The 14,559-nt window shown below is 34.4% G+C and overlaps 2 protein-coding genes across 2 annotated transcripts; one reads left to right on the top strand and one right to left on the bottom strand.

Annotated features, from left to right (window-relative positions):
* Window positions 1–5,506: 5,506 nt before the first annotated feature.
* On the top strand, window positions 5,507–9,437 carry LOC145580899 (DUF21 domain-containing protein At4g14240-like). The gene is made up of 13 exons (XM_081637982.1): window positions 5,507–5,724; window positions 6,104–6,180; window positions 6,554–6,637; window positions 6,728–6,841; window positions 6,943–7,026; window positions 7,117–7,188; window positions 7,325–7,392; window positions 7,740–7,827; window positions 7,942–8,015; window positions 8,106–8,451; window positions 8,555–8,601; window positions 8,713–8,782; window positions 9,270–9,437. Exons 1-13 carry the CDS (start codon window positions 5,607–5,609, stop codon window positions 9,435–9,437), a joined length of 1,410 nt encoding a protein of 469 aa, XP_081494108.1. The 5' UTR covers window positions 5,507–5,606.
* Window positions 9,438–9,701: 264 nt separating this feature from the next.
* On the bottom strand, window positions 9,702–12,727 carry LOC145580898 ((-)-drimenol synthase-like). The gene is made up of 7 exons (XM_081637981.1): window positions 12,635–12,727; window positions 11,974–12,253; window positions 11,455–11,827; window positions 11,068–11,280; window positions 10,815–10,953; window positions 10,221–10,478; window positions 9,702–10,117 (listed from the first exon to the last, which is right to left on the bottom strand). The coding sequence occupies exons 1-7, from the start codon at window positions 12,725–12,727 to the stop codon at window positions 9,815–9,817; spliced, it is 1,659 nt and encodes a 552-aa protein (XP_081494107.1). The 3' UTR covers window positions 9,702–9,814.
* Between the last annotated feature and the right edge of the window lie 1,832 nt (window positions 12,728–14,559).

Raw genomic sequence — 14,559 nt, 5'->3', positions numbered from 1 at the left:
ACCTTAACACAAGATGAATCGGGACCGAAACTGATTTTCAAGGTCTAGACCAGAATCGGACTTGTTGATTCAGGTCCTGTCTCCGGTCCTAAAAATGATGGTTATGAAGATGGATAGATGGATGCGCTAGTGTGCAAAATTTCTTAAATTTTTCTATTTCATATGATAATGATCAGTATTATACTATTCAAATTCATTTTTAATATACTAATTGATAAATTTTTACAAAACATATTCACTTTTTAGTACTAAAATTATATTTTATACTTATTCATTTTTATTACTGTTTGTTCATTTTTTTTTTTACGTATTCATAATATTTGTACTAAATATTCATTTTATAGAGCTTGGTGCAACTAAGACCACCTATTGCTTGATCACTAATATAGTATTGGGCCTTTGGCTTGCTAATTCATAAATGTGATACGTATTATATTCAATTTTCACATTGTCTACTTACAAGAGATATCATCATGTCTTAGATGAAGGGGATAATTGATGCTCCAAAAATAAGAATTATTAACCATACCCAAATTGCTCTTAAAGACTATCAATTAAAGACTACGAGTCTAATTCTTTTTTCCCTCCATCTATATATATATATATATAACTAGGGGGCCCTCATTTCTGTTGTTCTATTAATCTGTTTCTTCTACCTTTTGTTCTGTTCCCAGTAATAACATCAAGAATGGAAACACAAAGGCCTTACTCCGGCAAGCAAAAAAGCGTGGATAAATGGAGCAATCTTCCAAGAGACATACTTTTACACATCCTCCAACACCATGGTTTGAAGCCAGACCTTCACCGTCTTCGTGCCGTTTGCTCTTCTTGGCGAACCGCTCTTTCTCCAAACCCTGAATGTCCTTCCCATCTTAGACCCTGTTTCAGGACTCCAACACACCCTCTTTACGGAGACCGACCTCTTTTCCTCCTCGAAACCCGATTCTACTTTCTATCTCCTCTCCCCTCTTCCGGTGTCGATGTCGATGGTGGTGCTTGGGTTGCCAAGATTATTGAACTCGAACCTTCCAAATGGCACCTCCTTAACCCGGTTGATGACGGCTTGACCCTAGACTACTTTCACTCGGATCCACCCATTGTTGGGAAACTGGGTCTCAATCTGTTGGATTGTCGGGTTCTTGAACTTGATAGACCCATATACTTGGTTCATCTATGGGACCGTAAAACCCGACCCAAATGTATATCCTACCGAGTTGTAGGTGGTTGGGCATTGAATTCGGGTTATAAGTATGCTGTGTTAGTGAATCGTAAGAGAAAGAATGGGTTGATGTTATGGAGATTGGGTGATAAACAATGGATTGACATCGAGATTCGCCATTGGGGAGGTGTACTTGATATTGCTTTTCATAATGGAAAATTCTATGTAATCTTGGTCAAAGAAACAGGGGGTAATTGTTGTAAGTGGAAATTCGGAGTAATCGATCCTCAAAATGAAATGATTTCGATGCAATTCATAGATAGGCCTGATTATATGGTACAAAATCAAGTGAACAATGAAATTAATGTCAAAGGGATTTCATACGAGTTACGGTATTTGAAGATGGTGTCGTCGAATGAGGAGTTGTATGTTGCCATCGAAGGGTTACGAGAGGATAGTGGTGGAGGGAGTTGCACTAGCAGAATGTTTGTGTTCCTGTATAAGGAAGAAAAAGAGTGGGTGCGTTTGAAAAACTTGGGTGATCGAGCTTTTTTCCTTGGATTTGGACATTATAAAGAGGTGTCATTTGGCATCCCATCTTTGAAAGATTATCTACCACAATGGAAGCCCAGTACGATTTGTTGGTGGTTTCCTGATGTCGATGTACAAGAAGGGGTGGAGGGATATGGTGAAGGAAGTGGCAGGCCTATGCCAAAGGGACTAGAGTACCTCAATAGTCTCATTTTTCCAACATATGATAAATATTTTCATGTGTTCAACATACAAAAGCAGGTTAGGCTTCTCATGAACTATCCAAAAAAGGACCATAAGCTGTATCGAGGGTTGTTCTTTCCCCCTCCACCTTGGGTTAAATGGCACTGCCCTAGCCTTGGAAATGTTGATGTCAGCTTTACTGGTTTGTATATCGATGATCGTGATGATGATGATATCGCTGAGGAGGAAGAACAACATGCTTATATAACTGATGAGGAACAACAACATGCTGATACCAATGATGAGGAAGAGCAACATGATGATATTGCTGATGAGGAACAGCAACATGATGATACTGATGATGATACCAAAGATGATGAGGAAGAACAGCATGATGATGCCAATGAGGAGGATGGAGCTGCTCAAGCATTGATAATGTTGAGCTCAGGTTAAGTGGCTTAATTGCATTTTCACATGATATTGATTTCGTTGTGTTTAGATTGTGATCTTGCTTGCTAGATCTATCTAGTGCTAGTGTAGAGTCTGTAGGCATTATAGTGTTAGTAGAAATAATTGGAAATTTGTATGCCAAGGTACTTCATTTTTTCTAGTAATGTAAGAAATTAGATTTGAGTCTTTGAACATTTACTTTGTGTATATGTGTCCACGACATTGTTTTTCATTTAATATAGGTGGTGATTGGTTTGTCATTGAACTACAAAGCTTTTGTAAATAAAATAATGTTGCTCAGCTTCTACTAAACAACCTATCATCACAAAATAAAAGACTACAAGTAATATTCATTATATCGAGTCTTCTCCGGATCTTTACTAATCAATTACCAATACGGAGTACGATTATTTATACCACCAATTAACAAAAGAATTAGCCACATAATCGTCTATCAACACCAAGCCACCACCATCGGACAACCTTTGTGGCCGATCATCCTTTTTCTCATCATAATGAGGGAAGATTTTTCTAGTGCTATACTTTCCGTTGGCACAATGCTCAATCTTATACAAGCTGATTACTGATGCACTATGCATGCTTACAGCCATGTAATTGAAGGATTTGTGACTAGCACGAAATTTAGAGTACTCATTTTGTTTCATGAAGAAAATTGTGACTAGCAGGGAATTTAAAGTATGTATTACAATTTGTGACTATGCATTTTTACTAATTTTGTGACCAGCAGGGATTGAATTTTACCTTAACACAAAATTAATAAAGTACCATAATGTTAGAAAATTTATCAAATTGTTATTTTATCTGAGGCGTACGTTAGTAAATTTGAAATTTAACTTATTTTTGTGCAATTTAAACTTTATTAAAGAAGTAGGGTGGTACGTATGTGCACTTAAAAAAACATAAAAAAAAATGTCTTAAATCTTTCGGTTAGCTATTTCACCAAATGCCACTGAGTACTTACAAAATTCACCAAATGCTATCAAAGTTTTCAAAATTCACCAAATGTCACTGACAAACAATACAATGACACCATGTGCCACTATTAGCATATGGACGTTAGTTTTCCGTTAATGCAATTCTTATTTCACCAAATGTCATTACTTTGGAAAACTATTTCACCAAATGCCATTACTTTTTAAAATAATACACAATAATTACTTATTTTAATGAATAAAAATAATACTTTTTTTCGATTTTTGTGACGAATATGGTTCGGGTAAGGTTTTGGGGGTCATTTTGATCCTTTATGGGTACAAACTAAACTCGAAATTGGCAAAAAAAAAACGTAAATACCTTGTTTCGCATTTTTTTCCGAAAAAAAATATTACGATATCGATATACAAAACGGGGCATATATGTTATTTTTTAGTCAATTCCGAGCTTAATTTGTTCCCATAAAGAATCAAAATGACCCCCAAAACCTTACTCGATCAATTTTGATGGTTAAAAAATAACGACACGTTAATCGAAATATTTTTCAACACACAAGACGGAGCATTTATGTTATTTATTTTGTCAATTCTAAGCTTATTTTGTCTCCATAAAGGATCAAAATGACCCCCAAAACCTTACCCGATCAATTTTGATGGTTAAAAAATAACGACACGCTAATCGAAATATTTTTCAACACACAAAACGGAGCATTTACGTTATTTTTTTGTCAATTTCGAGCTTAATTTGTATACATAAAGGATCAAAATGACCCCCAAAACTATACCCGAGCAATTTTTGCCACGAAATAAAGTAAAAAAATATTATTTTTAAAATAAATAATTAAAATGAACCAATAATATTATGACACGTGTCAAGATTTAATCTTAATGATTAACGGAGTTAACGGCTGTTAGTCATTAATGACATTTGGTGAATTTTTTAAAAACTCGATGACATTTGGTGAATTTTGAAAACCTTAATGGTATTTGGTGAATTTTTTAAAATAACGGGTAGCATTTGGTGAAATAGCCGTAAATCTTTTAAGGGCCAGTGCCACAAACCTTTTAAGGCCTTCGCCAAAAAAATATGAAGTATAACTACAAAAGTTTCGAATTCTCAAATCACCAAATGTCTGACTTACCATCTCAACGAAAGTCTTGATTAGTTACATCTTCTCATTAAAAATCTTTTATACTTTCTAATGAATATCAAAATTTGGGGCCCCAACTTATGTGAGGTCTTGTGCTGTGTGCTGTTTGCATAGCTCAATAGCCGATCCCGGATTTACATACTCATTCACATTAACCAATTCAACTAAAAGGTTAAGTTTATTTTTACGGGAATCAAAATCTTAAGTTGATGGTTAATGCTCAAGATTGATTTATACACGCTATCGCGCTGATCAAATCAACCAAAAAATTAAGTTGATGGTTACGGGTATTATATTACACCCCTTGAATTCATATGAGAGATCGTTGAGCTTAAAGTGTGAATATACCATGAGTCTCCTCACTTTTGTATCACGTAGGTTTTGATACCATGTTAAGAGATCCACACAACCAAAAGATTAACCAAATGGTTAAGACCCAGATTTATATATTCTGTCACACATTCACACATATAATAATTAAATTCTCCTTCCCTTATAATATTATATTAGTCGTTGTTTCAAAAAAAAAAAAAAATATAATATTATATTAGCTAATTTTCATGTATTAGCTAATTTTATACTAACATAATATGTTGTTAAATAGATATTAATATAAACTTTATAAAGTTGCATAATATAATTTTAAAGTAATATTTATTAATATTTAATTATATAAAATAAAGTCAAATCGGTCTATAATTGACTATATCAGTTATTTTGGAGTAAAAGTAAGAAAATGGGAAAAGGGATATAGATTAAGATAAAATGAGGAAAAAAAAAAGAAAATGGAAAAACGAACTATGAAGATTTTATTGGCCCCACAATCACGATTCATAAAATCATATTGGCATTTGGCACTATTTAAACACATTTACTTACCTTAAATCTTTGGAACCTAGACCTCTCCAAATAAAGAAATAGAATTGCACATTAATTTCCTCCCAATCATAATGAACAGATTTAGCTAATTCAACCCAAATTCATCAAAGAAAATGTCATCAACATTCAAAATATACATAGGTATTTGATCAATGAACAAAGAAAAATATGCACATAATGATGAATGCAATCACATTAGCGCGCACGGCGGCGCGTTGTTTAGGGGCGGTGGAATTAGCGGAGGTAAGGCGGTTGCCGTTCGGGTCAACGTGGTGGATAATATACGCAGCAATATCATTTATGATGGTACTTTTTGCGGGTATAATGTCGGGTCTTACTCTTGGGTTGATGTCTCTTAGTCTTGTTGACCTTGAAATTCTCCAACGTAGTGGTGATCCTTCTGAGAAAAACCAAGCTGGTGATCATTCTTTTCTTCTCCTCGATTTCGTGTTGTCGATTTCTTATAATGTATATAATGTTGTCGAATTTTCGTTGTTGAAGAATGAAAAATGTATTCGTTATTGCTTTACAAGAAATTTTAATGAAAAATGAACGAATTGTGGAATAATAAAATATTTTCATTGATTAAGGTAGAATTATGAGAATGCACAACAAATATGACAATCATGATTAAAAACTACTACTTCGTATATCAATCATTGGACAATAATTTGGGTAGATATGAATTAGAAAACATTTTTTACAAGTCTTCATTTTACTTTCAATTCCCAACCTTTGTTGTTTTACCTTGTATATATATATATATAGTAGAGTGATTTGTATGCTTGTATACGCAGCTGCCATTCTTCCTGTTGTTCAGAAGCAACATCAGTTGCTCGTCACCTTGCTTCTATGCAATGCTTGTGCTATGGAGGTATGTACCTACATTTCGACTTCCCTTTTCATGTTTTTAGTATCTTCAAGTTTAATTTTAGATCATCAAACTTATCAAATTTCATGTGTTATAATTGTTGCTGTATTCTTTGCTTGATGGACACCATGTCTAAATACATATGTGAGAAGAATTTTTGATACAATTCTTAGTATATGATGCTTAAGGTGGCCAAAAAACATGTAGGTATAAAGTAATCAACTCCGAGTTGCTCTTCAATGTCAGCATCTTTTAGCAATACTGCTTTGTTCTTGTTGCTTTAGTTAGCAAGATGCTGTGCACTTATTTTCTTATAATTATGTAAAATTAATTGTTCAGTTTTTGATGTAATCAATTTCTAAACTGTCTTTTGCAGGCCCTTCCTTTATACTTGGATAAGCTTGTCAATCAATTTTTGGCTATAGTTCTTTCAGTAACTTTTGTTCTATTCTTTGGAGAGGTAAAATTCTGAGGATAAACCTACAATGGATGTGATAAAATAAATTTTACGATCACATTTATGAAGTTCATGATGTAACATATATACTAGGTTATTCCTCAAGCTATATGCACCAGATATGGACTTGCTGTTGGTGCAAATTTTGTCTGGCTTGTGCGTATATTGATGATAATTTGCTACCCAATTGCATATCCGATTGGCAAGGTATTACCTCAATCAATTTCTATTTTGGAGCTGTCATATGATGCAAATCGATCATGCAATGTAGTAACTAATGTTGGGCATTATATTTTCTTATATGTCAGGTTCTAGACTATTTGTTGGGGCATAACGAGGTTCTTTTCAGGCGTGCTCAATTGAAAGCGCTTGTTAGCATTTATAGCAAGGAGGTAAATTAACATCGTACACACTAAAATCTTTTGATACTAATAACTTGTCTTATTTATCTATGTTCCTGTATTACCTTGATCAAAGTGTAGGCTGGCAAAGGGGGTGATCTTACCCATGACGAAACAACAATTATCAGTGGTGCTCTGGATTTGACTGAGAAGGTATGTCATCTCTTTGTAGACAGACTGTAGATTCTTTCATTTGATAGATTTGACTGAGAAGGTATTTTCAATTTCATCAGTATGTCAGTCTAGTATCTAAGTCTTCAATTTTATTCTTTTCTGTGGTGGGAGGAAGACTGCCAAGGAAGCAATGACGCCAATTGAGTCAACATTTTCATTAGATGTTCATTCGAAGCTAGACTGGTAAGCTCCTGAACATATTATATGCCTTTTAAGAAGCTGTACATAATAGTTCATACGTAGTACAATATCGTGTTTCTGTAGTCCATACTCCTATCATACTTTCTCTTGAGCCTCTTGTCTTTTCTTTTAATTTGGGGAATTGTAGATTTTGATTTATGCCTTAAATCATAATAATTTTAAGAGATTTTTTGTGTTTAGTTCTATGTGTAACTTATGTTGATGGTGATGACTAGTTCTATGAAATCTGAAAAACATGTGTTGTGATGCCATTCAAGGTTTATCGTTGTAGGCGTATACCATAAACATTGAATTTGGTATATTCCCTAATTGTTTTACTTAAAATACAGGGAAGCAATGGGAAAAATTCTAGCAAGGGGCCATAGTCGTGTTCCTGTATATTCTGAAAATCCAAAAAACATTATCGGTCTATTATTGGTAGGTTTCTTTCATTGGTACACACATGGAATCACAAGTTTTACATCCATAGATTTACAGTTATATTATCTTCGTAATGGTGCTCATCCATAACGTATTTTGATTCATGTTAAGGTAAAAAGTCTGCTTACTGTTCGGGCAGAAACAGAGACCCCTGTCAGTGCTGTTTCCATCCGCAGAATTCCAAGGTATGCCTACTCTTGCAACATCTTTGAGTTATTTTCCGTTGCAATGTAAGAAACGATTACAAAATTAAATATTTATTCAATCTTTGCTAGGGTACCTTGTGATATGCCTCTCTATGACATTTTAAATGAGTTCCAAAAAGGAAGTAGTCATATGGCCGCAGTTGTAAAGACTAGAGCGAAAAGCAAGAGCCCAACAAGAAACCATGAAGAGAAACCAAGGGATTACAATAATGCCACGACTGAGGATTCCGCATTAACAACTCCATTGCTTCCGAAGGAAGAAGAGAGCTCGGAAAAGACAGTTATTGACATCGATAAAACTTGGAAGGCTATCACTATGAATGGGCAAGCTGCCACAAATTTTCAATCTGGTGTTGAAGATGGCGAGGTCATTGGCATTATCACCCTCGAGGATGTGTTTGAAGAACTTTTACAGGTATATATGGACAGTAAACGTTTATATCCTAGTGTACGTATGTTAACATAACCCTTTATACTGTCTGAAATACACTTGACTAGCTAGTTTTTCGCCATTTCAGGAGGAAATTGTTGATGAGACAGATGAATATGTTGATGTGCATAATCAGTATGTTCAATATCATGGTTAAAGGTTTCTTTGTAAATTGTAATAGCGTTTGGCATAATTCTTGAATGATGAGATCAACCTTGGCTTCTGTTTGCTTTTAATTTTCTGCAGGATTCGTGTGGCTGCTGCAGCTGCTGCATCTTCGATTGCACAAACCCCTTCAATGAGAAGGCTGAACAAGGCACCAATAAGTTTTCCTTGAATTTATTTATTGCATGGTGTTAACTAGTTGTTTCACTTCTACAAGACCGCAATACAAGTACATATATATTATCAGCATATGCACAATGATCTTTAGTTGAAAAGTCTATAATTTGTTAGTACCTCAGGGGTAATTTACATGCATTTGGATCTCTTTAGAGCTCACATTCAGCTCTATCATACTAGGTATTTTGTTATATGAGAGTCAATAGTAATGGTTGCAATTTTTAAGATTTTTTTATCCAAAAACTAACAGCTACTAGTTTTTGTTAATTTCATAGGATTTTCAAATGTGTATATGATAAAAGTATGCTTTACAATAGATGGTAGATTTATATAAAAGCCAAAAAGCTGATGAGTGGATTTGATGTATGTATTTAAACGATTTTAAGTTTTTAACATGATCACACATGGTTATATTCCTTAAATCCTAAGAAAGACTGTAATATTTCAATGTGTAATTGTAGGGTGGGTCAAATAAACAAGGACACAATCGGCGGAAGTCTTCTAATGTAGAAAATTGTATCTCACAATTGCTTTACGATTCAAGTAGGGAAAATTCTGTCTCGTCGACACCACGTAAGTCTTGTACAGAGGTTTCTATCTCAATGAAATTACAAGAAACCACTAACTGAACCTTTTCTTGAAACCAAGAAATGAAAATTCGATCTCCAAATTTGTAAATGGAATACTAACATATTTTCTTTTTATTCAAAGCATTCAAATTTTATTTGATACACTTGAATTGAACATTTCTACATGCCAAATCGCCCTACAGTACTTAAAAGAGTTTATTTGATACACTTGTATCGTACATGCCAAAACATAGAGAATATAGTTACAGTATTTATTTGATATATGGGTTATTAAAAGTAAAATCAGAGAACATGGTGTTGATTATTTTGAGACGAACTAAAATAGAAATGTAGTCTTAATTCAGGAGGTTCGATGGGATAACCAATCGGCCAACAAGCTAGGATAGGACACCAAATTGATTAAAAGCTACGCGCAGTTATATAGGAATAGGCTCAAAAAGTAGTGATGCAATTTTATCCTGTATGATCTGGTTGACAACAGTAAAACCATCAGTTCTTCCTTTATAGAAGATTTCGGGTGCACGAGCAAGGTTGATGATCCGATCTAATAAAGGCTTTGGGATCGAGTATGGTCGAAGCATTCCTTGGTTTAAATCTTTCCATGCATCCTCCACTTTCTTTTCTAGTACTTGATAAACATGTTGCTCGTCTGCAATTCCTGTTTCCTTCATGTAGCATTGTACAGAGGAGACTACATGGTCTCTGCTGTCCTGCTCAATCTGCAATACATATGTATAATAAATCAATAATTTATACGCGCAAATTATTTCATGCAACTGGAAAACAAAACTAAGAATGTGGCCATATGTAAATTATATATACCTTGGTGCTTGCGATGTCATTCAATAGCCTAATGATCATAAGTGATGCTTCAACTACCTTAGGCATTGGATCTTGGCACACCCATTCAAAGTCGTCTTTGGTTGCAATGGGTTCAGTTATGCCAAGGTATGATCCGACGATCCCCTGAATTTGGCCAATTGACACTATAGAAGCTTCCAAATACTCATCATATTCAGGGGTATACTTTTTCTTGAGCCATCCGGCTTCTCGAAGCCATGCCTCGCAACCACGATAAAACTATTGAACAAAATGCATTTAATCAAGCATTACCATCATAAGATCAAATTATTAACGAGGTGACCATAAATAGTTGTCATAATTGGAATAATTGCCAAGAAATTTCACTTGTGGCTAAACTATTGCCGAATAAGCCCTATTACATTTTTTTACACGGTAAGATACGGGGGTGCCCTGGCCTCCTATCACAAGAGTGGCAGGGTGAGGATCGAACCCAAATCACTCCTGGGGGAGATGGAGGGGCAAACCGTCCCTCCACTCCATGATCCTCAACAGTACATGCCCTATTACATAACAACAAATAATTCATGTGAATTGAATTGAAGCAGAACATACCTGCTCTTTATAAATTTGTACACCGTATGATCTGCCTTCTTCAGCTAGCTCTTTCTCAAATCCATCTAATGTTTCAAGAAGCACTTGATACACACTATTGAAATATTCTGGCAGTTGAGCTACATAGCTATAATCCCACCTATGTATTTACTTTGCACAGTTAAATTAATTTTCCCAAACAATAGTACTATGATATATGATCAATGATCTAGCACAATTTTGATACATGTATAATATGATTGAATTTACGTACCTATGAACTGCTTCGACGAAGAGTTTCAAGATCTCAAGAGAGCCATATGCGTCGAATATGTCATCAAAGACTTCCACAATCATAAATAGTTTGATGAGTATTTGTCTAGCACGACAATATTTAGGTTCATAGTAGCATCCCAATATCCAAAAATGGGCCTCTACCAATCTATCTCTTGCAAATGGTGCCTTTGAATACAAGTCTTTCCACCACCTAATTGGACATTCAAAGTCACAACTTGTTGAAACTCGATCCTTCAATTTCATTATGGTCAATGATACGTCCATTCACATTAATATAAAAAGAGAGATGGTCAATTTAGAAGGCTGAGAGGCTACTTCTCTTATTATCAGTAAATAAAAACTAAGGAAATAGGTAGAGAATTACCTATCTATATCTTGCAACTCCTTTCGATGCAATAACTGAAGCAAATTGAAGTCTAACTTAGCCAAGTTGAGAAGAGTTTTGTTGTGGGAAGCATCTTGTTCATAAAATCCGATGTAATGCTTTGACTCTAATCGAACAAAGCCTAGGTGAAGTGGTTGGTGAAGGGCGTGAACTACTTGTTCAGCCAAAGGAGAACTCAACTCATTGACTACTAGTTTAAGATGAGTAGTGGTGAAGACGATAGCTTCGTCTAGGATATTATCTCCATGGATACGAACATGGGATGCCTCGTACAAGCTTAGGATGCCTCGAGTGTCGTTGAGTTTGCAATCGTCAAAGCCTCCTTGGTCATTCTTGAACTTCTTGAAAACATCTTCATTATTCATCACCAATCAAGGCAAATAGAATGTCAATTGTCATAAAATGTCCATTACACATTCGGAGTTACTGTAATATTATATACATTTATGATGATTAATAAAATAATACTCTAAAACAAAATTATTGTTTGTTACGTACCACAAGACACATGATAGCCATGTTGCCTGAGGATTCGAAATCGAGTGGAAACGTGGTACAAATCATCTTTGTCACATTGATCATGGTAGGTTTCGTACACTTGAAGTAAAGCTTCCTCAATTCCCTTCTCCAAGTAATACGCCAACCCGAGGCGTTCGATTGCATCGATGAAATTTAGCAACTCCAATGGCGTGTTAACATTTGCAACTCTTGCAAGTAGCTCTTTCCTCACTTCCTCTTTTTGATGTTCAACTTGTTGCTCTTTCTCAAGTTTGGTTGCCTATATCATCCAATTTCATTTGTTTATACAATTACAATACATTTATAAAAGGTTGAATTCGTGTTACTTGTATTAGTTTTTCTGTTTTTTATTTTATTTTATTTTTTTTGTTTAATTCAATTCGTTTACTTAAATTGTAACTAAAAGATCTACTTTTTTTTTTTGAAAACACTAAAAGATATATATGATTTCAACCTTTTATGGAAGGAAAAAAAAATTGATAAAAACTATATTATATCAAGTTGTATCTTTGTTTCAAAAAAAAAAAAAAAAAAGTTGTATCCATGTTCTTAAGTTCAACAAAAAGAAAAGTTAATATGCAAAACAAGAACTATTAAATTATTTAAATAAGTTGCGAAGAGTAAGAATAATTAAAAGAACCTTATTGAGAGGAGTGAATTCTAAAACCTTGTCACCCCAACGTGTTGGATGAAAGTAAGCGATAGGTTGAGAACCAGAGGTTACACTAGACATTTTTTCAGATCTCAAAATGTATATTGGAATTTCTTTGGATATTCTAGGCTGTGATACTAAAAGGATAGTGCCTTGTTTATATAATGTCTTGAAGTGTAGTAATAAAGTATCGACAATAACCGATGTAAAGTTTTAGCAAGTGGAATTTTATATTTTAAAAAAAGGCTATTAAATAATTTAGCCGTGAAAGTTTGTAAAATTGCAGCCTAATAAGACCGCCTATCTAAGACTTTAAGATATGGAGCACCCCAATTTCTCTTCTTGAGAAACAAAGTTTGTATCTCTAATAGCATTTCTGAAATTTTTTTGCATTGAAAATTGATAAATCATAATATTTTAATGCATGAAATTGCTGATTGTAATACTTACTGAAATAGCTAATATGTACCGTTAGTCACGGCGTTAAGTGTCGAATTCAACAACAATGAAAGTCATTTTTCCAGATCTAAATTCTCTGTTACAACGTAGCTATCTTCAAATCAACACTACAAACCTTCCTCGTCTGCGGCATATGTTCTCAAACAACACCACAGTCGACAGCCTAACAATACAATAACGCTATTCTTCTTCTTCCTCCTTTTCTCAATCAAGCTCCATTAATGGAGCTCGAGCTTTCATCCTCACCCATCCCCCACCAACACCGCCATTTTCGGCGACTTCGCCGCCAAATTAAATGAAACCCGGCCCTAATATAAAAGGGAGAAAAAAAAAGGGCAAGATCAACCCCTAAGGGTGTCATCTTCCTCCATTGAAGTAGCCTTTAAGCTTTTGAAACTCCATTAAAGATCGATGCTCCTCAAATGGGCAGGAGTAAATGAGACTATGGGCAGTTGTAAAAGAGTGAAGGAGGGTAACGCACTCCATCACTGTGTCGTTAATATATGTGATGTTGAAATTAGACTAATATCTCTAAAAGACGCTTTTACCCTTAATTTTCTATGCGAAAGTATGAAATTAACCCCGTGAGATACATACTTTGTTTCTCAAGAAGAGAAATTGGGAATTATCCTTAAGATATTGGACTCTTCATCTGTTTTTATTTGTTTCACTTTTTACTTAACATTGTCATTGTACATCAATCTCTAACTACTAGTGTTATTTATAACATTTTTATTGAGATAAATCAAACAATCTTTACTAAAAAATTATTCTTATATATGGCTGGCCGCATAGTATGGTTAAGTCATCATGAAAGTTACATCATTATTGCTATAGGGGCTATCTGATCAATATTACAAGGATTAATTCGTCAGTGTTATAAGGGTCATAAGTGGTAAGACAATCATACACATTTTGACCTGAAAACTCCTTCTAAGCCCGACCTTAAGCTCGGTGAGTATTACAAGGATTACTCGATTAATATCATAGGGTTATCTTTATTTTTTTTACAAGCAGCTATATAGTGCGACTCGGAGCACACCAAACGAGTTGTTTATGTATTTTGTGTTAGATATTGGGTGGTTAGTGATTAATTGATAAAAACCCGTCGTTTGTTGATAACTTGTAAGTGGTATTCTAGCTTTTTGCGTACCTCACTTTTGTTTGCACTGATAAATCATAGCCTTAGCAATTATTACATTGAAGTCATTACTAATGTGTTTACTGAGGTGCATAATCAGTGAAAAATAATGGTCATACCAATCCTATGTCATCAATATATATATGCTTTAATATACTTGTATAGGCTTTTGCTCCGACGAAGCTAGTCAACTACTATTCCAATAAAATATTGTAGAATAATAATAGAGCAGCACAACATAGCCTAATAAGTACTCTCTTTATCTATAAATAAATAAACTTTATAAAAATACAATTCGAAAAACACTGTGCTT

This window comes from Chenopodium album, chromosome 15 (assembly GCF_948465745.1).
Source record: "Chenopodium album chromosome 15, dcCheAlbu1.1, whole genome shotgun sequence".
In the NCBI taxonomy this organism is placed as follows: domain Eukaryota; kingdom Viridiplantae; phylum Streptophyta; class Magnoliopsida; order Caryophyllales; family Amaranthaceae; genus Chenopodium; species Chenopodium album.
The sequence above is the reverse complement of the archived record's forward strand: the minus strand, read 5'-3'. Positions and strand labels throughout refer to the sequence as shown.